This window comes from Papaver somniferum, chromosome 3 (genome assembly GCF_003573695.1).
Source record: "Papaver somniferum cultivar HN1 chromosome 3, ASM357369v1, whole genome shotgun sequence".
Classification (NCBI taxonomy): Eukaryota; Viridiplantae; Streptophyta; class Magnoliopsida; order Ranunculales; family Papaveraceae; genus Papaver; species Papaver somniferum.
In genome coordinates, this window is record NC_039360.1 from 180,792,343 (window position 1) to 180,818,723 (window position 26,381).

Genomic DNA, 26,381 nt, shown 5'->3' on the forward strand with positions numbered 1-26,381 from the left:
TTATTCACTGATTTTTTATTTTTATTTTTTGATCCGTTTGGTCTAATTGGTCTGGTCTTTTTTTTTCTTTTTCTTTTTTTTTTTCTTTGTAACTCAATCACTCTAATTCACCCTAGCATTGGTAACAACTTGAATCATGGGCCCCACCTATCACTTAGACAAATAAAGTTTAAAAACCAAATAAAATAAAAATAGAAGTGAAAAGGACTCAACGAGATATGGTGAAACTATCATGTTATTTCTAACACCTGAGCTCTGTGCTTTTATGAATAGACTCTTCTAGATGTTTTCATCTAATCAGATTGGTTCCTCAACTCCTACGATCAAAATGCTTCCATCCACTTAGATTAGTTAGTGCAATCCTCAATAGGCATAAATTTCTAAGCTTTGGAGTTTATTTATTCATATTGCAACTAAAAAGTTTCTCCCATACCCCCAAACTTAAATCTAACATTGTCCTCAATGTTCTAAAGATAAAATTAAAAGCATGAACAAGGAGAAACTGTTACCATTTGAAGCAAAGAGATAAGGAAAGATATTACCGTGTTGCATGAGATTGGGTTACCTCCCAAGAAGTGCTAAATTTAAAGTCTTCAGCCAGACGTCAAATACCACAAAATGGCTAATTACCTATCAAATCATATATCAATAGTCGAAACAAATGTGGGTCAACAAAAGCAAATAAAATTGCCACAATTATCAGACAACTGCACCAAATCATAAAAATGAACAGACATAGCACATCCTCATCCAAGGTTTCCTGCAAGACAAATGGGTTTTTCTGTTGTGCCCATTTGGGCTTCATATGAGTGTCTTGACAAATTGACTCATTCGAACAACAAGTTTTTAGAATTTCCTCCTGGACAATATCAGGAGGATCCGGTTGCGGAGTCGGAAGTGAATCAAGTAATACCTCAGGTACACTAGGCTCGAATCCCAAGTTAGGGACTTCTAATGGGGATAATTGACCATTACTACCCCCAAACTTAGGGTAGTCAGTATTCTCGGACAAACCTCTAACTATTGCTTGAATTTCTGGATCCTCAGAGTCTTTAAAATACTCAAGAGCTTCTTCTAGTTCATTACCCCCAAACTTAGGGTCAACACTACTCTCCGTAAGGCCTAGCACTATGGCTTGAATCTCAGGGTCCGTAGAGTCTTTAAAGTACTCAAGAGCTTCTTCTAGTTCAAAAGTTTGGTCACCTAACTGACTTAAGAGAATTTCCTCATCAAGTTCATCTAAGGAATCACCAAATAAAGTGTCGTCCCAATTATCCTGAGTTAGATCCTGAACTAAAGTGCTAATCATATTCACTTCTCTAAATCGTCAAGGTTGTCTATTAACATTAAAGACATTTAGTTCAGTGGTCATATTACCAAAGGAGATGTTCATAAGTCCGGTCCTACAGTTGATGACAGCGTTAGCTGTGGCTAAAAATGGGCGACCTAAAATCACCGGTATTTGAGCACTAGGATCCTGAACAGGCTGAGTATCTAGAACAACGAAATCCACTGGATAAATAAATTTATCAACCTCAATCAGAACATCCTCTATGACACCACGAGGTATTTGACAGACCTATCAGCTAATTGCAATGTCATTTTAGTCGGTTTCAACTTACCAAGACTAGCTGGTTGTATACATGATAAGGGAGTAAGTTCACACTAGCTCCTAAGTCAAGCAATGCCTTATCTACTGAATAATTACCGATCACACAAGATATGGTGGGGCATCCAGGGTCTTTATACTTAGGGGGTTTGGTTCAGAAGGATTGAACTTACCTGACCAGCTAAAAAGGCTTTCTTATGGACATTAAGCTTACGCTTTCGTGTACAAAGGTCCTTAAGGAACTTGGCATAAGCAGGCATTTGCCTAATTGCTTCTAATAAAGGGATGTTAATGTTTACCTGCTTAAATATCTCTAGTATTTCGTTGAAAGTCGACTCTCTCTTTGTTGGAGCTAACAACTGTGGATATGGGGCTTTGGGTACAAAATGAGACCTGTCGGGAACCACATTGGCATCACTAGAAATTTTATCGGTTTCTTCAGTTAGTGGCTCCTTCTGGGGCTCATCTTGGGAACTAGAAGGTGGATCTACAGTATGTCCACTATTAGGCATGGCTACCTTATTGTCTACCGTTTTACCACTCCTAAGGGTTGTGACAGAATTCACTTGATTAAATGGTTTTATCTCTAGGGTTGGGTATCGGTTGACTAGGGAATTACCTTTTTCTCTTAGAGACTCATTGATCAGACTAACCTGGTCTTTCAATTCAGAAATGGCCTGACTATGTTCTTGTCCTATCCTATTACTAGCTTCTATGCTTTGTGAAAGCAATTGACGCATATTTTCAGTATTTTGAATAAACGAGGTGAGAGTTTCCTCTAGACTTAAGATTTTCTTATCAGACTGATTCTGAAACTGAGTGATCCTGAAGTATTCTTAGTATAGCCAAAACCTGGGGGAACATTAGAATTACTAAACTGACCTTGGTCCTTAGACCATGAAAGGTTCGGATGGTTTCTCCAACCAGGATTATAGGTTTCTGAATATGGGTCAAACTTTGACGGTGATCAAGTCTAGTGTTTATTATAAGAGCATTGGCTCGCTCTTCAATAGTCTAGCCTTCCCAAAAAGGCTCTACTCTACCACTAGTGTGACCCAATTCTAAGGCTTCTAACCTTTTTGCTATAGAAGCAATTTTGGCATCTGATTCATAGCCTCCTTCTACCCTATTAACGTTTCCTCTACCTAGAAGTATTGTTCTCTTGGGGTCCCTACAATATTCCCATTGCTGGGTCTTTTCGGCGATTTCATTCAAAAATTTCATCGCCGCATCAACAGTTTGGTTTTCAAAACCACCAGTGCGTAGAGACTCAACCATGGTTGTTGTCGAATAATCTAAACCCTCATAAAGGATTTGAACTAGCCTAACCTTTTCTAAACCATGATGAGGACATTGGGATAATAAGTCATTGAACCTTTCCAAATACCTATATAACGATTCTCCCTCCTGTTGAGAAAATGTGCAGATTTGCGTCCTAATAGACGATGTTTTGTGCCTAGGGAAAAACTTGTTCAAAAAGGCAGATGTAAGTTGTTCATATGTTTCTATTGAACCGGAAGCCAAACTATATAGCCATGATTTGGCTTTATCTTTCAGGGAAAAAGGAAATAACCTAAGTTTCAAAGCATCATCATCAAGGTCTCTAATATTTAGGGTACTACAAATTTCCTCAAAGTCCCTAACATGGAAGTATGGGTTTTCATTTTCTTTCCCTAAAAAGATTGGGATCATCTGTACGGTTCCAGGCCTAAGCTCATAATTTGCTTCAGTTTCAGCTAACCTGATACAAGAGGGACGAGTATTCCTAGTAGGATTCAACAAATCCTTTAAAGTTGCCATTTTTGGCTCTATCGGGATATTTGGGATTTTATGCAATCACAAATCAAGGCTGACTCAACCAAATCAAACCTAATTTTCTAGCAAACAAAAAGCATGATGGTTCCACTTAGATTGTTTCTAGACCATCTTCTATTCTTTCGAAAAGGAACTCGTTACAATCTGAGCAAACCCCTCTGGAATCAATCCGAGTCAAAGTAAGTTGAATCGAGGCGAGGGAAGCTCAGTGGAGCTTTGATACCCAAGGCCTCACCGGTTACAAGGCGGCATAGTCACGCATTCAACTTACAGAAACCATCATGAACTTCGAAGTATGCTCAAAAGAGTAACCAATATTTTTCGAACGACTTTCCTATTAATCTCGTTACCCTATAGGTCTCGTTCTAGTCAAAATTTTAGGCTTAGGTTCGCGTTTGGTTTTGTTTTCCTAAGTCGGGCAAGAAGAGAACGGTGATGAAATCCGAACCCTTATCTTGTATGGCCAGTCCTTTCCCTTTACTAGGAAATTAAAGCAGGCGTTTTCAAGTCCTCAGCATATATGCAAACGAAGGAATACAGTAAACCCGCTGACAGGAGATTCGAGGGTGTTTAGAATATTACCTCCCGTTCCAGACGGGCGAAGAACCGCTGAAATCGACTCGGGCCACAACTCCTATGTCATGTACGAACCCGAGGGGCCGAGGCGATATCGTAATCCCCGTCCTTCTCTGCACACAGTTTTTATTTAAACCAACCCTTCCGTAGAGTTTAAAAATAATAATGTCCCAGTCCAAAAATAAAGTCCAAAAAGTGTCCAAAAATAAAAAGAAAAATTACAAAAAATAAAACCCTATTTACAGTTTCTAAAAATAAAACAAAATAACTATATACAAAATCTTCTTCTTCACTCCTTTTGGATTCCTCTTTTCTTTCCTTCTTTGGCGATGCTTTCCTTTTATAGTACTTTTTCTTACCTTGTAGCTTCGCTCCAATCTGAAATGAATCGAAAAATACCAAAGGCGTAAAATGGAACAAAAATTCTAAAAGAAATAAAATAAATCTAAAATCTAATACAAATCCGCGTCGGCGGCGCCAAAAATTGATGTAGCTTTTAAGTGGTAGTAAAGTTCGTTCAACTCAGACTTGTGTAGACTCGATTTTAGACTCAAATTAAAATAGAAAACTTAAAAAGAAATTGTTATCAAGATTATAAAAAAGCACTGAGACTCAGGATTCCACCAATCTCCAATTTTTATGTGATTTAATCTAGTCAATATTTATGCAACTCTTTACGTTTAAAGTGATTCTAATATTTTCGCCTAGACAAATAGATTCTCAAAACAATAGTTATAAATCGAAATCATGGACCGTCAAAATACTTAACCTAAGCATGACCCGTCAATTGAGAACATAACCACTTAATCAGAACCATATATTCAATTTCAGTTCAGTGCAAATAATCATAAAAGAATTGCAAAAATTAAATTAAATAGAATTTACCACATAATAATTGGAAAATGGCTTCCTCCGTCGCCTCAGCAATGGGGTTTAGCTCCTCATGTTATTCACGTGCTCGAAATAGGTGTTCATAGCTCAAAAGTGTGAAAAATAAGAGAAAACTAATAAAGCAGCGAGTTTGTAACAGATTTAATTGTTACAGAACTCGCTGTTACAGAGGCTGTTGTTGCAAAGAAAACCCTTACTGAAATAATTGTTACAAAACTGTTATATATGAAAGATTAACCGATGGTTTGCTATCTTCTTCTTCCTCGTTCTGCTGGTGATGTAGAACTTCTCTGCAACTTTTGTTTCTCTTCTGCAACTACTCCAAACGACCCCCAAAGTGTTCGATACCCTTTTTCAGACTCCCACCGCTTCTTTTTATACACCACAGCCGAATAAATCCCGAGAATCTTTCCATGCCTTTCAACCAAAGTTTCGACTTTTGTTTCTCTCCTACACGTCTCTGCCTTGTTCAATTCTTTCCTAAACTCCGTCCAAACTTGATAGAAATAATTCTTGGGGAATATCTTCTCCATACCTTCACGTAACTTCCATATATATCCAAAAAGCCGAGAATATTTGTTTTTTCCCTGTTTTGAGAATAATTGAGATAAACTTATCCTTTTTACGTATCCAACTCATTACCAACCATGTTTTGTCATCACAGGCCCAAACCAAGTCCTTCCCACTGAAACTGCGACAAAAATTCCGATAGAATCTCGTCCAACTCTTTCCATGTTCAAACCGAAAACTAACCTTCCCTGTTTAACGAAATTCGGATTATCCAGCCCAAGTTATTCGATCAAAAACATCATACCAGGCCTGTTTAGTTAATTAAAGTCCATCCCATTAAAATCTGGTGATTGAATCTCGTTAATACCTGTTCAATTATCCAACCCTAATTCTGTGTTCTCGCTGCAAATTTTCCCGCCAATTTCAGTTTTTCAAAAGCTAGGGGATGACCTCCCCCTATCCAGTTCGGGTGTCCCTTTAGCAGCTGCCTGGAAATGGATGCCCCTTAGTAATTAGGTTACCCCTTAGTAATTGGTTACCCCTTATCCAAAGTGAGAGTCCGTATAGTAATTTTCTCCCACGAGCGCAAAAACCACGTTTTTAGCCAATTTCGCCGCAAAAGCTTATTTCTCCAAAAATACCTACAAGGACATAAAAAGCCATAATAAATATAAAATCGAGCACTAATAATATATATAATTGAGATTATATAAGACACAAAATGTGTCTATCAACTGTCTAGTTGATTCTCTTGGAAGTATATTGGAGTTAGTCCATATAGATTTCCTAAATAAAATATTGGGTGTGGTTGTTAGACCCCCGCTTTTTCAAAAATAGACATCTCTTAAGCTAAATTATGACATTCAGGGTCCTTAACATGCGAATAATCAAGTACGCATGTTATATCTTGTTCTCTACATCAGTGCATCAGTTAGGCTCATGTCGTACTTGTATTGCATCATCCTTGTGATGCAAGTAGTGGCTTATGTAAAATCCCCTAACTTGCATGCCTTTTTAGATTACTTTCCTTGGAAATGCCTAATTCTCAATTGGCGTATGCCATATTAAACAACTTGAAAGGAAGGATGAGCATCCAAGAAATGGATTGCAACTTACCTCATCAAGTATGAGAAAAATCATTTATTTCATCGCATCACCGAGCCAGATGATGTGAGTTACCATAATGTTGTAATCACCTCACAATTAGATGATATGAGCAACAACATGTTGGACCATCAATATTGCAAATCATTGCGGATGCCTACGTACACTCCTCCTTACCTTGAAGGGATCAAACACTGACCATAGTTCATCCATGTCAAGAAAAGAAACCAAAGCCAACTCGTGATGCAAGGCCAAAGCCAAGTAAATCCTAGTTCGTATAAGCCCAAAGGACTTCCGCAAGGTATGCGCAAGTTCATGCATAACTGATGTTTCCTTGAGGAAACTCAACAAGACAACCAATCTTCCTGGAGTAAACTTCCTTAGGTAAACTTCATCGAGTAACCTCCTCGGTAAAATTTCCTCGAGTAAACTCGTCGAGTAAATTTTTTTGAGTAAGCACGCGTTATAATGATGTTTTTGCATCATATATGCTCTACCGGCTAAGCTATAAATTTATTGGCGCATTCCTCCTTAATGCACTTTCAACCAACTACCCCTTCTTATATACGTCTTATTGACATTTTTACAACTTTAAATTATGAATTACTTTGACATTCACCGAGTACAGTTTCCTCGAGGTATTCGGCTTTCTCGAGAAACATTTACTCCGCTTCCTCGAGGAATATTTCCTTCACATCATTATTGCTCCCACTAACTAAAGATGAAGCTTCATCTTTTTCAATGACGTATCTTTGAGCACGCGTCATGCGAAAAGTGCGGATGTTACACTGGCAGTTTCAAGAAAACCAACTAAGCAAATCAACAAAATTTTGTCATTTAATCAATGGATTGAGCAGACTGTGGTGAAAAGTGTCGTAAATAAATATCAAGCTAAGCCACCTGGAAATGATAATGTGGAAAGTGGGTTAGCTACATCGCTACTTTAGTGGACCATTGTATTGGCAACCTAATTCAAGTCATTTGTCTACTGAAAAGAATATAGTATACCAAATCCCCTTTCAGGTAAATTTCAACCTAATTCAAAGGCAGTTTCCTCTAAAGTAGAATTTTTATCGTCTTTCATGTCTTCATCTCAAAATTCTGCAAAGAAGAAGTAATGTAAGAGATCCCTTGGAAAGATAACAAGGCTAATCAAGATAAAACCAATGAGGATGCTCAGTGAATCGTAGAGAGTTGCTTTCCCTATGAATATTGACATTCCAGTTAAGAATATTCACTAATTACGTTCCTCTCAAATGGGTGTGGTTTCTTCCCAAAACTAACCACATGATCTGTGTTAATGTTCTCTTGGAACTGTCGAGGATTGAGAAACATCTCGACAGTTCGTATTTTGAAGGCGTTTATCAGGGTACAATCCCCAACTTTCCTTTCTAGCTGAGACTTTAACTGATGAGTTTAATTCTCAAAATATATTTCATTCTCTTGGATTTGATAATTATTAAAGTATTCTTGCTATTGGTAAAAGTGATGGTAAAGTAGCACTGCGGAACAATGATATTGATCTTGAAATTATTAATGCGGATACAAATGTGATATATTGTCGGATTCATCATGTTATTGACAAGAACTGGGATCATCTTTGTGTGTATAGGCCACCTCAACTTCACCTCAAAAAAACAATTTTCTGGTTTTCAACTCACTGCTCACATAACCAATCCTTACGGGTGATTTAAATGTCATTTTCTAAATCAATGTGAAACGAGGAAGTAGCCATACCATGAATCCTGTGAATTCTGAATTCAATATTTTCATACAAAATAGTAGTTTAATTGATATGGGATTTGTATGGCCTGCTTTAGAAGTACAATGATAAAGGAGACCATATATGAAAGACTGAACAAAGCTATGTGTACTCCTGAGTGATACTTTATGCTTCAAAATAATGGCGTCCTTCATCTGCCAAGGATCAATAGTGTCCATGCTCCAATTTTTGTCAATACTCATAGAACTAACAAGAGGAGGATAAAAAATTCAAAAAAAATTGAATACTTTTGGGTGGAACATCCTTCCGATGTGGTGTAATATTCTTATATCTCTAGAGAGGACCATATTATAAATAAGATAAGTAAGGTGGGTAAGGATCTCAATACATCGAGCAAAAAGGTGTGTGGTAATTTTCTTAGAGCAGTGAAGGACACCAAGAAGGAGTTGTTGTAGGTTCAAACGGAGGCTCACATAAGAGATATTTGAGCTGAATAAAAATACTCGCTGCAAGAAGATTGAGGACTTAAATACTATGCAACATAAATATTATGAACATAGAAGCAAGGTAGATTGGATACCTAATACAAACATAAATACTCATGTTTTTCATATCTCTGTGCAGCAAAGGAGGAAGAAAAAAAAAATCTTCTCTCAAATTTCCATATGTGAAGTGGGTTGCCAGTCGTAATGATGAAGTGAATTATTTAGTGAGTCACTTTACCAATCTTTTCAAAAGGACATTCAGTTTCAGGCCCCTTCGAATATCGACACCTCCAGCAACAACATTATCTATATGACCCCCTGTTGACGAAATATGGTCCAGTTTCAGAAGAATAAAGTGTTTAAAATCTCTAGTGCCAGATGGAATGCATACACTTTTATGTTGGGAGTTTGTTGGGGGAAGATGTAACTAAATTCGTAAAATCTCTTCTACCTCCATCCCATCAGTCCTACCATACTAACATAATGTTGATACTTAAGGTAATGATTCCCATTTTCCATTTGATTTTAAACCCCTCACATTGACTAACATCTTATATAAAGTGATCACTAAAATTCTTGCTCAAAGATTGAAAATCCACCTCAGTGGGTTGGTGGATAGAGCTCATTCTATATTCATACCAGGTAGACTTATAATTGATAATATTGTGGTTGCTAAAGAGATTATTCACTCTATGTCTAGATCTAGTTCCATAACAAGTGCATTTTCTCTGTAAATTGATATTAATAAGGCATATGACAAAAATAGTTAGAGATTTTTGAGTCATTGCCTTCAAACTTTTGGGATTTTAGGCAAAACTCGTGAATTAAGCATGAAATATATTTCAACTGCTATGTTTTTTTACCGATGAATTGGAAAGCTAAGGATTATTTTTTTGGCGAGATATGGTTGTATCAAGGGTGTCTATTATCCCCTTATATATTCATATTATTCCTAAGGATTATCCTGGTTTTTGAGAACTATGGAAAACAATGATCTGTATAATGGATGTAAGGTGTGCAAAAATGGTCTTGCTATCATCTCATGTTTGCATATGACCTTCTCCTTTTTAGTATATTGGATAACAATACTATGCAGACTCTCCTGAAGATCCAAAACACTTATGCAGCTTGGTCTGGCCAAAAAATTAACAAGAAAAAATTCATTGTGATTTTCAGTAAGGAGTCAAAGGAGAAAGAAGGATGGAGGTGGATAACATATTAGGTGTTCAAAAGATGGAGATAAATGATATGTACCAGGACATAACTTACCTAAAACTCTTCTTGCGATTTTTTGATTGATAACTTTGATGGCAAGATAGTTGGTTGGAAGAGAAGTTTCTTAAATCACGTTGGTTTTTGATCAAAACTGAGCTAGGATTGATACCACTTCATGTAGCCATTTCAATGATTCTTAAGACGAATTTGAATTAAAACCAAGAGGAATTTTTAGTGGGACATGCTAGGGATAAAGATGCATTTTACTAAACGAGATCAGTTGGATCTTGCAAAGGAGCGGGTTGGGTCGGGGATAAAATCACTGCAGAATTTTAATAAATATACAATAGATAAGTTGATGTGGAAGTTTTCTGATGACCCTAATTGTATATGGAGTTAAAGAAACCTCCAAGTTGTTCATCCACTTAGAATGCTATGCTCAAATGCAAAGAATATATGAAAGGTATGTGATGCTGGTTTTTGGTGAATGGAGAAATCTAAATGTTGTTATTAAATCACATAAACCAAGAAAGTCCTAATACTTTCACTACTATAACAAAGATGATGGATACAATTGTGCACGATGAACATATGTGGGATGAAGTCAAGCTGTAACAGCTCTTCAACCAATATGGGATTAACAAGATATTGGAGATTCATATTCCTGTCGAAGGTGATACTCTTTCCATGGATAAGATGATCGGGACCCATCATCCAAATAGGATTTTTCTCGGCTAAGTCTTTTCTTAAAATCCCCTATGATAGAATGCCTTTTACTTCTACTAGTTTTGACTTTCGATGGATTTTTTTTTTGGAAAGTAAGTAATATTACACCTAAAATTCAAATGTTTATGTGGAGATTGCTAAAGACTAAACTGGCAGTAGCGAGTAGTATTACAAGATAGAAGAAGGGTATATATGTGGAGTGTAAACTATGTCATAGAGAGGTTGAGACAGTTGAGCACCTAATTCTTTATTGCCATGCTACTCAAGTTGTTATATTCGCTTTCCCACTGAATTACAGAACTGGTGAAATGACCGAGACTACTGTGCAAGACCATGTCCATATTAAAATTAAAACAAGGACTTGCTAAGGACAATTTGGAAATTTAGGAACAACATCATCTTTAACAACGACAAGCTAAGTAACCAGTCTATCATAAAAGAAGCAATGTACTGATACAATTTTGAAGTCAATCCTGCTGAAAATGAGGCTATCCCTACTGAAAATGGTGTTATAGTCATAAAAGTTATTGTGATGCTCGCAGTGATGACGAAATCAAAATCAGCAGCAGGGCCAAAAGGATATGCATGTAATGCAATTGCCAGATATAATGTTGCTGAGTTCAATGGTTGTCAAAATAAATTGATTAGTTTCCAGCTTGTAGTAGAGGCAAAGGCCTATGGAGGCCTTACTGACAGTAGAAGCGGCTAACAAACATGAGCTTAAGGACATTGTTATATAAAGAAAGGATTCTTTGATTATCATAAATACTCTCAAGTGTTGATTTCACTGTAGTTCGGTGGTAAAATTATTAGGTGATAATACAGTAACCTGAATCGAAAAATCGTGAACACCACATTGATCAAAATAAATAAATATACTCTCCAACACAATCATAGTCCTTTCCTTTGAATATCAAAAATTACGTCTTCTTTACCGATTAAAATAAACAAAGAATACTTTCAAGCACCTTTAGTCTTTTTTCTTTGGCGTATCAAGAACGACATCAACAAACTTCTTTACCGATAAAAATAAATAAATAAATACTTTCAAGCATACTCGATCCATGTTTGTTTGCATCTGACTCGCTATCTGAATATGAGTTAACCCCTGACTCATCGCGAGTCAGATGTCAGACCGTTTGTCATCTATTTCAAGTCAGATATGACTCGACCTCTGACTCATACCTAATTCCTGACTCAAACACGTTTGAATCAGGTATGGAAATAACCCTGACTCATGGGACTAAACCAGTGACTTACATATTTATGAGTTTGACTATAAAAACAAACATATTGAGTCAGATCCAGATGAGTCAAGGGATTTGGGTATACTGTATTCTTTTCAGTAGACAAATGGCTCGGTTCCAGATGATTAAGATAAGTCAGATGGAAACAATCAAGTTGTCAGTTGTGTATCAAGAACTACATCAGCGAAACGAGAGTGGAGCTCGGCGGAAAGAAAAAGTATTTTTTACACTTGATAGCAAAAAAAGCAGTCCGGCTCAATGTAGTCAATATCGGCCATATCGGTCGATATATCGGCGAAATATCGGATATCGCTCTGGAGCGATACGAGAAGCAGTATATCGGCGATACGATATCTTCCCGATAGTATCGCCCGATATGAGCCAATACAAAAATTTTACGGTAATCCGGCATCGGTAAATTAGTCGTTTTAGGTAAAGATTAAGGGTATTTTTCGATAATATCGGCCGATATCTATAATGACTCGTATGATTTTGATTAAAACTGTAATATCCTTGTTTAATTACCATTTTAGGTAGTAAACTTTAAAGTTGTTGAAGTTACTCTCCTGTTTCAAGTTTGAACTTGTTTAGTAATCATTTTAGGTAGTGAATTTTAAAGTTATTGAAGTTATTTTTTTGTGTTTTTGATAAAATTAATGGTATCTATTATATCTTAACAGAAATTGTTTTCTACAAAATTATGGTCTTAAAATTCGGAACCGATATTATACTGATATTTTAACGATAATATCCCCGATATAAAGTCGTACCAGTATATCGGTCCCGGCCGAGATAAACCGATATCCGATATTAACTACATTGGTCGGGCAATCTACTTTCTTGGTGATGGTTGACTCTCAAGGACTTTGACATAAAGAACCTCCAAACAGACAGACACAGTAGCTCCATTCTAAAAAAACTGAAAATGTCATTTTCGTAAATTAATTAAAGGTATATAACTCAGTTACTAAAAATAAAATTACGTTCTTCCGTAATCTTCAACGTTGATTTCTCCAGCACATCCCGTTTTAGCTTCAGACACACCAAAGGTAATCCTTAATCTATCCATCTTTGATCAATTGATATAGGGTGTGAGAAATTGATGCCCAAATTAATCTAAGGTTTCTTGTAGAATTTTGAATTGATTGGCTTAACATGAAGAAAGGAGAAAAATCTGATAACAATAATAAGCAGAAGAAGAGAAAAACTAGTTATAGTGATGATTCAGATGATGATTATGTATTAGAGGACGATGATGATGTAGAATCTAATGGTTCTGAAGGATTTATTGATCATAATAACCCATCGGAGGATGAAGAGGTGGGATTTGATGATTCCGAGGAAAAGGAGGGATATGTGATTGGTTCCGATTCTGATGATGATGATGATGATTTTATTAGTAGTCGTAAGAGGAAAAGGAAACAAAAGGTAATTGTTAGATCGAAGGATTCAAAATCGGGTGGAAAAAGAACTAGGGTTAAACCACAAAGGAGGAAAAAAACTTCGGATTCTAATGATGATGATAGTGATGGTGATGATGACGATGAAGATTATTGTGTCTTCGATGATGAATTTGCGATTGAAAAGGTTGCTACCGGTTCGAAATCGAGTGGGAAAAAAACTAGAAGGAGAAGTAGACAGTCGAGTAATAGAAGCACTTGGGTACGGAAGGTGGAGGAGGAGGATTGTGAATTTGAGGATGAATCTGTTGGGAAAACAACTAGGGGTAGACAGTTGAGTAGTAGAAACACTAGGGTATCAAATGAGGTGGAGGAGGAGGAGTATTGTGAATCTGAGGATGCATTGGGTGGGAAGAAGAATAGGGGTAGAATACAATCGAGTAATAGGGACACTAGGGTTTCAGATGAGGATGTGGAGTATTGTGAATTTGAGGATGAATTAGTTGCGAAAAAGACCAAGGGGAGACGGCAGTCGACTAGTAAAAGAAGTAAGGCATCAGATGATGATGATGAAGAGTATGATCTTGAGGATGAAAATGACGAGGATGAAGAATTTGAGCCAGATGGGATTGATTTTGTTGATGAAGAGGATGAAGATTTGGAAGAGGTGGAGTATATGAAAGCGGTGAAGCGTAGAAAGATCTCGGTAAAAGGACGGAATAGAAAGAGGAAAACGAAGGTTTCAAAGAAGAGAAAGAGAGAGAGGGGGATATTAGGAGTGACGAAGCCAGCTGAAAGTTCTGATGAAGATTTTGTGGATACTGTTAGTGTTGCTAGGGAGAAATGTAAGAAAACAACGAGGAGTAGAACTAAAAGAGTTGTGACAGAATGGGATTCAGATTCAGCTAGCTCAAAGTCTTCGGATTTGGAGTACACCATCTCTGAGGAAGAAAAAGAGTCTTTGGAAGAAGCTAAGAAATTCTGTGGGGAGTTGAAAACTTGTACTAGGAGTTCGGTTCCAGCGAAAAAGTCGCAGGTGGATGTTGAAGCTTTGGATCTCCAGGAAGAGAAACCATTGAGGAGGTTAAGAAAGGGAAAAGCAACGGTTAAAGATTTAATAAATGATTCAGGAAAGCAAGTATGTGGAATATGTTTATCGGAAGAAGGGAATGCTATAGTCAAGGGGACGTTAGATTGTTGCAGTCATTATTTTTGTTTTGGTTGCATAATGGAGTGGTCAAAGGTAGAATCTCGTTGCCCTCTTTGTAAACAACGTTTCTCGAGTATTACGAGGGCTCCAAGGTCAAGCATAGGGATTGACTTGAGGACTACGGTGGTTCAGGTGCCAATGCGTGATCAGGTAACTACTTTCTGTACTTTTTACTGTCTGTTGTCAAAATTAATTAAAGTTTTAGTTACATGATAATGTCTAATTGGGTCCTTCCTAGAATGACCAGAATGTACTTACAAGTAGGAACCATTTAAGACATAAACTTTAGTTGAATATATTTTTGAAGTGTTACCTCAACGGCATTTGGACTGATATTAGCTAGTGTGTTTAAAAGGTTTATAGGCCGTCGGAGGAAGAAGTGAGGGGCTACTTTGATCCGTATGAAAATGTGCTTTGTATGGAATGCCACCAAGGTGGAGATGATAGCCTTATGTTATTATGCGATATCTGTGATTCCCCTGCACATACATATTGTGTTGGTCTGCAGAGAGAAGTACCTGAAGGCAATTGGTACTGTGAAGGTTGTAGGATATCTGAAGCTGGTTCGTCAAATATACAACTTCAAATCCCAGTAGTTAATCGTGGTTTATCAGGCAATGTTAGCATCTCCACTTCTGTATCAGCCTATAGAACCGACACCGAAGGTCTCTTTCCACCTCCCCTGCATTTTCCAATACAGCAACCATCATATTCTCAAGGATATAGGAATCTTCAGTCTCCTAGATATCATGTTCATGCTACCTCTCCATCTGGAGCAGGGGTGTCAACTCTCTCAGGGAGACGCAGGGTACACCGTCAAGTACACGATCGGTTTTCAATCAATAGAGAGAACCAAATGACTGATTACCTTGGTCGAACTTCTGCGATCCCTGAAATCGACTTGAATCGTGAAGTTGTTGAAGCAGAGCTGTGTGAAGATCTAATAGACCAACGTTCTCGAGATGTATTAATTAGTGGTAGTATCAGTACTGAATTCGATCACTGGGTACGAGAGGGAGGATCCCATTCTGCAAGATTATGTCCATCAAGGCAGGTGGCAGGTCTGGGAACAAGTACTACCGTGACCGATGGTTCTGAACTTGCAACTTTGCGTTCTGAACATGACATGACTAACTTATTATTGGGTTCCGAGCAATTCAATCACTGCAGCAGCGTCAGGTCAGATGATAGTATTTCTCCCCATACAAAGTCATATATCCACAGAGAAAGTGCAAGTTAATGTGCATTACTGAAGCATTTTAAGATTCTTAGTCAAAAAAAGTACTGGTATGTATATCTTCACAGCTACATTTTTTATCTTTGTATCAGCAACTGATAGTTCCACATTTTTATTACAACGTTAGTGGGAAGCCAAATATTTGCATTAAATAGACTTAACTTTTCTTTCTGGTTTCTTTATTTCAGAAACTGCTTTCCAAGACGTTTCACCTGGCTTACCTTCGATTTACGAGTTTGACAACTCGAGCGTGTCAAGAATCTGGTTATTCTGTTGATGCGGCCCTCAAACTGTTGTTTGTTTTGCTATGGAGGATGAAACAGTCGATATTGGTTGATATTCATCTTGGCTTGATTTTTTATACACAACGAGGATGGTGTTGATAAAAACGGCTACATTCAATTTTTTTAGATGCATGACTATTCATTCTTGATATCTCGATATCTTAAAATGTTTTAGATGCATGACTGTATTCATTCTTGATATCTCAATATCTTAAAATGTTGTAGACCACATTGTTAGTGATTTAAGGAATTCCTTTGTGAAAAGCAGAAAGAATAAAGACTAATTTGGAACGAGAATGTATTGGACCCTGTCATTCTCATTGGCACCAGCAGCATTAAAATTAAATATACTGTCGAGCAGAAAATTGATCCCAGTTTTATAGAAATACTTTTACGAAGGTGCGCAATTAGACTATTTTGTTTCGGTGTTCTAGCAGGTTTTCGATTAATCACTTCCACCACATTGTTGTACCTCTTCCTGAAGTTTGTTGTGTACCGAACACAACTGATGCAACTGCAACCGAACATAAAAATTGCAAAATCGTGTCTCATGTTCATATGGCACCAAATCCCTATCAATGTGTACTTGATAAAGTCAATATTGAGTTTTATCATAATGATGATGTTGATTAGTTTCCCACCATGATAGTCGAGGCCAATGAGTGACAATGTTCGACCACCAACAGAAAGAATGTTATTGGGCTGGGTCGGACCTTTATATGACCACTTTTTTGTAAAATCTAAGTGATCAATTGACATAAAAAGATTAGAAATGGTTAGGGCCGAAAAATCAAAATTGTGCCTTCCTTTTAGTCCAATTACTATAACTTCTTATGTATCCCATCTTTTTAAGGGTATAATTGGAAAGCAAACGTTAATATAACATATCTAAAAATCCGTGCCTTGAAATTTTACAAATTTTATCTCGTTGGAAAGGTTATAAAAAAGGTTTTCCCTATTTCCTATTTCCTACCCTCTTCACAATTTCTAAAGTCTATCTATTTTTCATTTCTGATTTTTCCTAAGTACCACCTAAAAAGTCAAAATACTACGAATACTAGCATTTTTTATTTATCTTATTCATTAACCTCACATCTTCCTTTCCATTAAACCTTAACTAATCTCTCCTTAAACAAAACCATTAAAAACAATCAAACCAGAAACAATATACGAATTGATCGGCAATTGATTAGTAAATCATTATTATGGAAGATTTCATTATTCAAAGTCTAGAGAAAAATATCCAAACCCTAACCCTAACTGAATCTAACATCTGAAGGATTATGTTAATTTTATTAAAAACTCATTTTGTGAATGAAATTTGGATGTTGGTAACCTAATTTATGACCGACCTAGCTATCAAGCAATCCTTTGAACGAGCTTAATATCGTGCCTACACAACACTTCCAAGCTCTCCCTAATTTCGATATGCATACCCCGTCTGTTCCAAACTCTCCACAACTACCAGGTACAAAGTTTTAACTTTATTATTAGTGGCCATAAAATGTACTGCACATCATCATCCAATGTGAGCTTGCATCAGGAATGAGTAAGACGAGTTTAACTCAAGTCCATTGATACTTTCCATGTATTTTAATGGACATTGGTCATGAACTTTATCATGCATTATAATCGTCGAAAGATTTTCGGTGCGGTGTTAATTTTTGAATTTTATACCATTATAACCACAACCATGATTAGAAGTTAACTTTATCATGCATTATAAATCCAGTTTAAGACGAAAACAACTACCATGAGTTGGCCAAAATTGGACGTCTACAGGTACCTAGCAAATATATACAGTTGATGAAGGACTACAAATGTTAGCAGTCTCGATAAACGACTAGTTCTCTAGAAAATAGTTTAATAAAATTAGAATGGTTGTTCAAAATAGAACAAATCGATGCAAAACAAGATGACTAAAATCTAAAGCAACTAGAAACGACAATCAAAAAAAGTGATTGAAGGTGGCGGTGTATCGTGGAGATAGAGTAGAAGATGTTGTTGTCAGAGGCGGAGAAGAATGAACAAGTGATTCGTGATTTGGTTTCGTTTTCTTCACTTTTGATTAGTAGTTGGATTGTGTATTTATTTATTTTTGCTAATTTTGTTATTGGGTGTAAATAAAATGTCAAAAGATGGTATTTAGGATATTTGAAAATTTATGTGGGTGGTATTTAGGAAAATTGGGGATGGGAATTTAGCTGGATGGAAAATAGGAAAAATGGGGATGGGAAATAGGGAAAACCATAAGAAACTCTACGCAACAAATACAAACAACAATATCAAATTTAGAATTTTTACAAAAAAAATTCAGAGGTATTCATCATTTTAGGCACAGTTTTAAAAAATAAATGTATATCCATTATACAAACCACCACAAAGGATACATAATACTTTATGTAGCAAAATTTTGGTTTATGCATCAACTAATTTTCCGTTGCAACTAATAAAACGATGTACTCCCTCAGTTTCAAGAAAAATGATACTTTCATTTTAGGCACAATTCTCGAAAATTCAAACCACCACAAAGGATGCATAACACATCATGCAACCATATTTTGGTTTATGGATCGACTAATTTTCCGTTTCAGAAAAGTGATACTTTCACATCCCGTTTCAGGAAAAGTGATACTTTCACTCCGTTTCGGGAAAAGTGATACTTTCGCTCCGTTTCAGAAAAAGTGATACTTTCGCCCCGTTTCAGAAAAGTATCATTTTTTCCGAAACGGGGCTAAAGTATCATTTTTTCCGAAACGGGGAGAAATTATCACTTTTCCCGAAACGATTTCTGAAACGGGGCGAAAGTATCACTTTTTCCGAAACGGGGAGAAAGTATCACTTTTCTCGGAACGGGCGAAAGTATCACTTTTTCCGAAACGTGGTGAAAGTATCACCTTTTCTGAAACGGGACGAAAGTGGTCGCAAACAAACCCCATCTTCAGATTCTTCTTCGATCAGCCCTCCCACCGTGGCAACGGTCGTACTAGTAAATATTGAAGTTTTTATTATTGAAACTGATGATGAATAATCTTGAATTTACTATTTGAGAAACAATTGTAGTTACGATCTCTAAAAATAAAAATAAAACCGTTGTTCTGGTAAAAACTAATTCGAAATGATTTCTACAAATTTGCGGTGTTTTAAAACACCATCACACCTACAAAGGAATGTAATGGCACTGTCACAACTCATGCCCGAGCGACCTAATCTGGTCTTCAACTCTTTGATGTATATAAGTATCCATTCTACTCCCATGTGAGGTACTTCTATGGTCTTGTCATCTGAATGGCTAAGCTAGTCGCTGCACAAAATGATTAAAAACCATGAGCAATTAACTAATAAAAAGGTTACCTTAAAAGTGTTGGTATTACTCATCATTTTGGTAATGAATTTATGATTCGATACAATTAACACAAAAAGAGTTACTTAAGAGGAAAGTATTCTTTCACACATGTTAAATGCGCAACAGGTTTTCCCAGCTCTGCACCAAGTTCCCAGGGAACTATCGGACAATTCCAATCCAATCCACATTCTGTGCATATTTACTATGCTTAAGCCAGTGTACGATCCCTGCTGGCTTATTAACTGCAGGATACCTACAATAAAAAAAAAAAAAAAATCTTCACCTTAGCTAGGAGCTAAAAGACTAAAACTTCATTGTTAAAATTATTATCCAGAGAAGACTTATATTTAACAATGCAACAAAATTTTCCAACTTGCAAAACATGGAGCAAGGGAAGATGGTAAACCGAATAAAGTTTCTCCGCGGAAATATGTATATAGTTATACTTGAGGTATCAGTCCATGGACCATTTCACAATATTTGAATTTTTAGCATGCCGAGTCTGACACCATCTATCAAAATTGTCTCAAATACCTGCATTTGCAATGGCAATACTGTCATACGTAAAACATATGTTGTTCATGGGCATTGGAAAGCAGTCAATAGAGAAGATACAGGATAAAATATAAATAAATGCAAAGAAAATAAAAAATAAAAAATCATATATAAGAAATGTGAAATGAACATAGATTCAGGCTTCCTCCCAGACCACCAGTGGCGCAAGCGTTGATTCAGGATCCAAGGTCCCAAACAATTAAAACAAAAATGCAAGATTTAATATATACCAATCACCGCTTTTAGGGTGTCTTCATCGAAGGAACCTCAAAAGCAGGTCCATATTCATCCCTTTATTGTTTTTTGTTTGATTTTTGCGTGTTAATACATGATAAGATAGTGTCAAGTCATATTTACTGCTGGAAGAGCAATTTTTAAGATGCCAGATAATTCTAAGTTATATGTGAATGCTCTACGTATAATTTATTATTTATTTTCACAAAGTAGATTAATCATGGATATAAAATGCCAGTCCGAACTCCAGATTTAAAATCAAGAAAACAAATTCAGTAATTATCAAAGTAACTTTTCGTTTGAATAATGTACACTTACTGCGGAAGGAAGAGAGATACCCTCCTCAGAAGATCTGACACTGAGCACAAAGTCTAATTCAGCCCACGCCCATTACATTTCCTTAGCACAATTTTATGAAAACCATAATAGAATTTTTATCAAATGATTGTCTTAGCCTCACACTGATTCGTTTCTTTTTAAGCGGCCTCGTCTTTATGCTGAAGCACTTCATCTTTCCCCCATATCTACTCTGACATCAAATTTCTTGACTATCAAACACTAACCCAGAGGATGGTAAGAACGATACGGATTGAGTAACATATCAACAACTGAAAGACATCGAAATGATCAATTGAGCATAGTAACAATTCAGAATGGTTAATTGTTCACTCGGAAAAATCACTTGTATTTAACTTTACAATTTCAAATAGATCAATCTACTCATTTCCAATTAACATGGAACAACACATAGTAAAGATTAACATTTATAAGCGGATTCATGGAATGGAAAGAGGCACAAATTACTGAACTACAGACCTAAAAATTAAATGAGAAACCACAAAAGAGGGTTCTTTTGATCTTTACCCAAAAAAATAAATAAGAAAATTATATTAGGTCTGAAAACACACAAAGTGTTGATTCCTTTACTGAAAAATTTACTGAAACCTATGGAAATACAAATCAGAAATAAAATAACAGAAGTAGTGTAGAGTCTAGACTGTAGTGGGATTACACACAACAATTTTAAACATACAATTCCTACATTTAGTAAAAGAAACCCGCTATATCCAGCAACCCCAACTATCTACAATATGTCATCAAATTGGTCCCATGATGCATCTTCATTTATAAGCAAGTAGAGGTAAGATATATATACACCTGATTGTTGCCCGGGTGATTCTATATATCAGTACACTGGTGTGGTGATTGGAACCTGCTTCGTGTTTTCAATGGACGCATCAAGTGTTTTATCTCTATAGGGCTAAACTACTAAGTGAGCAAGAATTTAAGACTATCCTAACCTCAGATGACTCTATATATCTAACTATAAAAGGACATCAAAAATTCTGTTGAGTATTTTAATTTTTCAATTCCGTCAATTGAAATACATTGTTTTGAGGGCCTTAATGATCTTCCCATATGAATCACATTCTAAAATAGAATTACATGGTAAATCTCTAAAATATGGGTTTTCATGAACATATATAACAAAGTATATATAACCACTAAAGAGTATTCAAACTTCGGCAATAAGAACTATGAATTTCTTTGAAATAACTCATTTTAATTGAAAATGGGTGCAAATAATTTAACCTAACAGTAGAACAGAAAATGTCATATGCAAGAGTTCACCTTAAACATGCAGACTAACTGGTCGACACATCCCATCACCAAGTTCTGATGTCCCAGAACCTTTCGGCTGTTTATAATCCTGAAAAGAGGTATCAATGATATATTGATCTTAATCAACATCATTGATCGATTTCTTCCTTTCATTCATTTCTGTCAGAGAAAGAAACAAAATCATCAAAAATTCAGCCATATCACCAAAACACCTTGATTGAAAAAAGTCACCTTCAAGAACAAACAACTGAAATATCAGCTACATAAAACCAAACATGCATGATCGAGTTGAAGTTGTAAAAGAAACCTTTCGAATCTCAGTTGATACTGCTCACCATACCAAAAGCTGCAAATTAAACCCTAGCTAGTTTTCTGTCCATTGCCACCAACTTGATTTCCAAATATTGGCTTTGTGAATCATCTTATCTCATTCAATTTCAGATTTTAAAGAGTATCAGAAGTTTTTTAGAAATAAGAAATTCGCATTAGATTTGAAATCGAGTGAAAAACCCCCAAAAAAAAAATTAAGGAAAGAATAGATCTATCTTTCTTTCTTATTTCTCTGGTTTGGTTCATAACTCTTGGGTCTCTTGAATTTTCTCTACACAACTCAGGAGAGAAACTAAAAGAGATTTTTATTTATTTTTTTATCACTAACTAACAGAGATTCTCCTTCCCAAATTTGTTTCATTTGTTAAAAAGCTGAAAGTGCAAACAACAGCTTTTAAGCCACGCGTAGGAACCGAAGCTTGGTTTCAATTGGAAAACTAAGACCTTGTTTGTTTGCGGCTGACTCGGTGTCTGGATCTGAGTCAATCCCTGACTCGCACCGAGTCAGCACTTAGACTGTTTGGTTTGCATTTTTTATAACATCTGACTCGGCATCTGAGTCGTTCCTAACCCCTGACTCGGTCCCTGTAGAGTCAGGCATGGAAATGCTCCTGAGTCGGTGCCTATTACCCCTGAGTCATAGAAATTGACAAAAATGCCCTCGATATTATATCAAAAAATTACATTTCTTCTTTTCTCATTTTCTTCGTTTGTTCCGTCAAGAGGAGAGATGGGAGATAAGCAACCAAACCCGATCTCCATCATCGCCCTCATCTGATATCTCCTTCGTCTTCAACTGATATTCTCCTTCATCACCTCATCTCATCTTTTGATCTGTTTCATATCATCTAAAAGCTTCCTTTTGAATCATCATCATCTTCAGGTATAATATCCTGGTTAGTGCTACCAAATCATCAGGTATAATTCTTCATCATCATTGTTATTGTAATTGCTAATAATTTTGTTTTTCTTTTTCTGCTATCTCAGATTAGGGTTCTTCGTTTTCATTTTAATTTTTTTATTAGGGTTTGTTCTGCTATATTGAATTAGGGATTGAGTATGTTAATTGTAGGTTCTTCTGGTGATAGATCTTGGGTTCTATCAATTAATTTTTCTGGCGTTTCTACTGAATCTTGGGTTCTTGTTTACTGATTTCTCTCTGAAGTGATAGATCTTTTCTGGGTTTCTTATGGTTTCTGTAATTACGTAGTTTGAAGGAGCTCAAATGAATCAGGGGATATAAACCTCTAAACAAAACGTCGCACCAAGTGTTCGATAAAATACATGACTGAAAAAAGAAAAAAAAAGGGTAAAAGATCTTATTGCATTGTTTTCACATTTCAGTAATGGAATGAACGATTTATGGTTGGATTTAGATTTAATTTGATCATTTAGACACGGGTCTACAAATGACTAATAAATGAGTGATTTCTTTGGTTTTTTATAATCTTCCATAGTTTTATTTGATCATTGTATATAAAAATTCTTATTTTTTTAAATATCTTATTTTCCACTTAATTAGTCCATGAAGCAGTATCTGGCCGGGAGATGTTTCTGTTTTACAAGCATGGCTTGATGGAAATGCTAGTAATACTTATAGTCCACAGTTATTAGTTAGTATTGACAACGGGTTGATATGTGTGGTAATACTTATAATTTTTTTTGTTAGTCCTTCATATCACTACGGAAGAAATGAGACCTTGAGATAAATTGTCTGTAAGAATTCCAGTATTAGGCTAACTGTCTTTTGTAATGGCTGTAGACTCGCAGTTCAGAAGATTCGGCTACTTTACATTTTCTATAAATATATATTTATTTTCACATGGGCCTTGTGAATGAGACTAAGGTAATGGTTACAGCCAATGATGATAGTATCACAGTTAAATGTCGGAAGTGAATTGGTTTTGATCCCCATGTGTGTTGCCTAACCTTTGGCTTTTGTTCATCCTATTAGGATAACTTAGCTAAGTTTGTTATGAATGCATTTTATTGAAAATAATGAAAATGGAACTGTTTTAATTGGTTTGTGTTGGTTTAAAGAGGTTTATGAAAGATTTTGAATATTGGGCTCTGTAGCATAGGTATATAAGTGATAAGGCAGTACTTTTCCTTTCCGAGTTTGAACTGAATATTTCTGACTGGCCCTTGACGGGTGGTTGACCTTACTATGCTTTTCTCATTTGTCCAATCAGATTTGCAATTTGTGAAATCAGACCTGTGTTGCTTTAACTGTTTTAATTGGTTTGTGTTGGTTTAAAGAGGTTTATGTACTGTGTACTAGAGTATTTATGAACGTATGTGATAGCACCATCTAATGTGCAACGCGGCTTTTGATGCAGAGACCTCGACATTAGTTTGAAAAAATGATGATGTGCTAGCGCCATCTAAGCCTTTTACCTGCTATGTGTTTTCTCTTATTGTACTCTTCTCTTTTTGAAAAACATTTGCTTATACAAATGTTGTTTGGTTGCATTGTAGGGCTAGTTCGCATATAACCTTATACATTATCTCAGTAGGCAGACATTTGTTTCCATCACTGGATCCTAAAGCAGGTATTTTTTTCTCGGCCTTTCTCCCGTTACATATAAAATAACAATGTAGATTTTTTGAAGTCAAGTTAATCTTTCATCCATAATGAGGACAACAATGCTGATTGCAAAAAAAAGAAAGATACTCTGTTTACTTTCTCAGTAGTTAGCACACTCTCTTATGTTTCAAATTGCCCACGTCTTGTATTGTTTTACTTTATGCTAGTTCTCTATGGAGAAAAAAGAAGATGAAAAAGCAAATAAGATAACTTTTAGGAGCATCCCAGCATTTAGAGGATTATTTATTGACCAATGTTTGGCACAAGCTACTGAGCATGGGTTTTCTGGAACTTCTTTGAAGCAAACTTCGTGGGGAAATTTGTGCAAATACTTTTCTGAGAAGTATGAATGCACTATCACCCAAAAGAAATTGAGAAACCACTGGGATTACTTGCGCACCCAATATGTCACTTGGTCCCGTCTCTTAGCAAGAACCGGGCATGGGTACAACGCGGAGACGAACACTTTTGATTGGAGCGAAGAGCAGTGGATTGAATTAGACAAGGTAAGAGATTGTTTTGGCTTTCTTTGTTGATGTTCTAATCCATGAGGTTTGAGTGACAACAAAGGTGTCTAGTTTCCAGTGCATGCCACTTCTCTATTTTTTTTTAGTGTCTCACTGCACACAGCCATAGTTTTTTTAGTTGCTCTCAATTTGTTTTAACTTAAAGAAGCAACAACATCTATTTTATCTTTGGCATCACCTATCCTTGAACTTTTCAGTTTTGAATTTTTTGTAATCTTATTTTTCTAGGTTGTAATACAGCTCTAGATACAGTCAGATTCGGTGTTTTTTTTTCTGATGTTACATCAATCAGCTGAACATATTTATTGATTTTACTTTCTAATTGATGCAGACAATCAAAAACGCCAGTCAATTCAAGAACAAGGGACTGGAAGATGAAGAGAAGTTGCAGAATTTATTCGATGGGAAGTTCTCTACTGGAGTTAATAGGGATACGCCTGGAAGAACGGAACCACCTTGTTCAGCTGGAACTTCTACAACTAATGGATCTGAATCTCGTACAACTCATGGAAAAGAACAAAATCATGAGGATGACAACGAGGTTGATTCTAGTCTCAATGCAAAGGGGAGTGGCAGGAAAAGGAAGAAGGAAATGGAGGAAGCATCAAGTGATCTATTAACTGAGAAAGTTTGTTCTATTGTAACATCGATGGAGACTCATCTTCAACATAAGAAACTTGCTCTAGAAAAGGATAACGCGGCCGAATTCATGAAAGCTTTGGATAATTTACTTGAGACTGATTGTATCACAATGGATGAGTATTTGAGCATAAGTTTAAAAGCTTCAGAGATGCCTGGTTGGCAGAAATTGTTTGTCAGTTTGAAAAGAAATGAGCTTCGTGTTGCCTTTGTACACAAGCTTTTAAAAGAACGTTGAGAAATCTTACGTGATGAGATAGCTAGTCTCCTTTAGATTTGTTGCTTCTTTTATGTTTGTAGGAATGAAATCTTTAGATTTTATTGTTTTGTAATGTTTAATTCCATCAAAAGAAAGAAGTTGTTTAGAATGGAATGGAACAATTTGTGATGTTTCATTAGTGATAGATATTATGGTTTGAAATGTGCATAAGGGCAATTTATGTCCAAAAAAATCCAGTCAGTTGAGTCAGGTCTGACTCACAAAACAAACATATTTACTGACTCAGAC

At 36.1% G+C, this 26,381-nt stretch overlaps 1 protein-coding gene and 2 long non-coding RNA genes across 4 annotated transcripts; 2 read left to right on the top strand and 1 right to left on the bottom strand.

Annotated features, from left to right (window-relative positions):
- Window positions 1-12,841: 12,841 nt before the first annotated feature.
- On the top strand, window positions 12,842-16,397 carry LOC113358188 (probable serine/threonine-protein kinase kinX). Its single transcript, XM_026601719.1, has 3 exons — window positions 12,842-14,661; window positions 14,867-15,798; window positions 15,937-16,397. Exons 1-2 carry the CDS (start codon window positions 13,057-13,059, stop codon window positions 15,749-15,751), a joined length of 2,490 nt encoding a protein of 829 aa, XP_026457504.1. The 5' UTR covers window positions 12,842-13,056; the 3' UTR covers window positions 15,752-15,798; window positions 15,937-16,397.
- A 2,656-nt stretch (window positions 16,398-19,053) lies between these two features.
- On the bottom strand, window positions 19,054-22,480 carry LOC113358189. 2 transcript variants are annotated; one of them, XR_003364249.1, is made up of 6 exons: window positions 22,098-22,480; window positions 21,800-21,949; window positions 20,486-20,775; window positions 19,785-19,912; window positions 19,487-19,631; window positions 19,054-19,336 (listed from the first exon to the last, which is right to left on the bottom strand). It is a non-coding gene; the product is annotated as an uncharacterized LOC113358189 (long non-coding RNA). The 2 variants fall into 2 exon arrangements; XR_003364248.1 differs by having other exon boundaries at window positions 20,486-21,949.
- A 266-nt stretch (window positions 22,481-22,746) lies between these two features.
- LOC113361940 lies at window positions 22,747-25,611 on the top strand. Its single transcript, XR_003365424.1, has 4 exons — window positions 22,747-23,038; window positions 24,599-24,672; window positions 24,875-25,213; window positions 25,566-25,611. It is a non-coding gene; the product is annotated as an uncharacterized LOC113361940 (long non-coding RNA).
- The last annotated feature ends 770 nt before the right edge of the window (window positions 25,612-26,381 follow it).

Excerpts from the sequence above, each read along its gene's own strand:
- LOC113358188 (XM_026601719.1), top strand. The coding sequence starts at position 13,057 with ATGAAGAAAGGAGAAAAATCTGATAACAATAATAAGCAGAAGAAGAGA. Across the intron at positions 14,662-14,866 it reads AGGTGCCAATGCGTGATCAG|GTTTATAGGCCGTCGGAGGA; the intron begins GTAACTACTTTC and ends TGTGTTTAAAAG.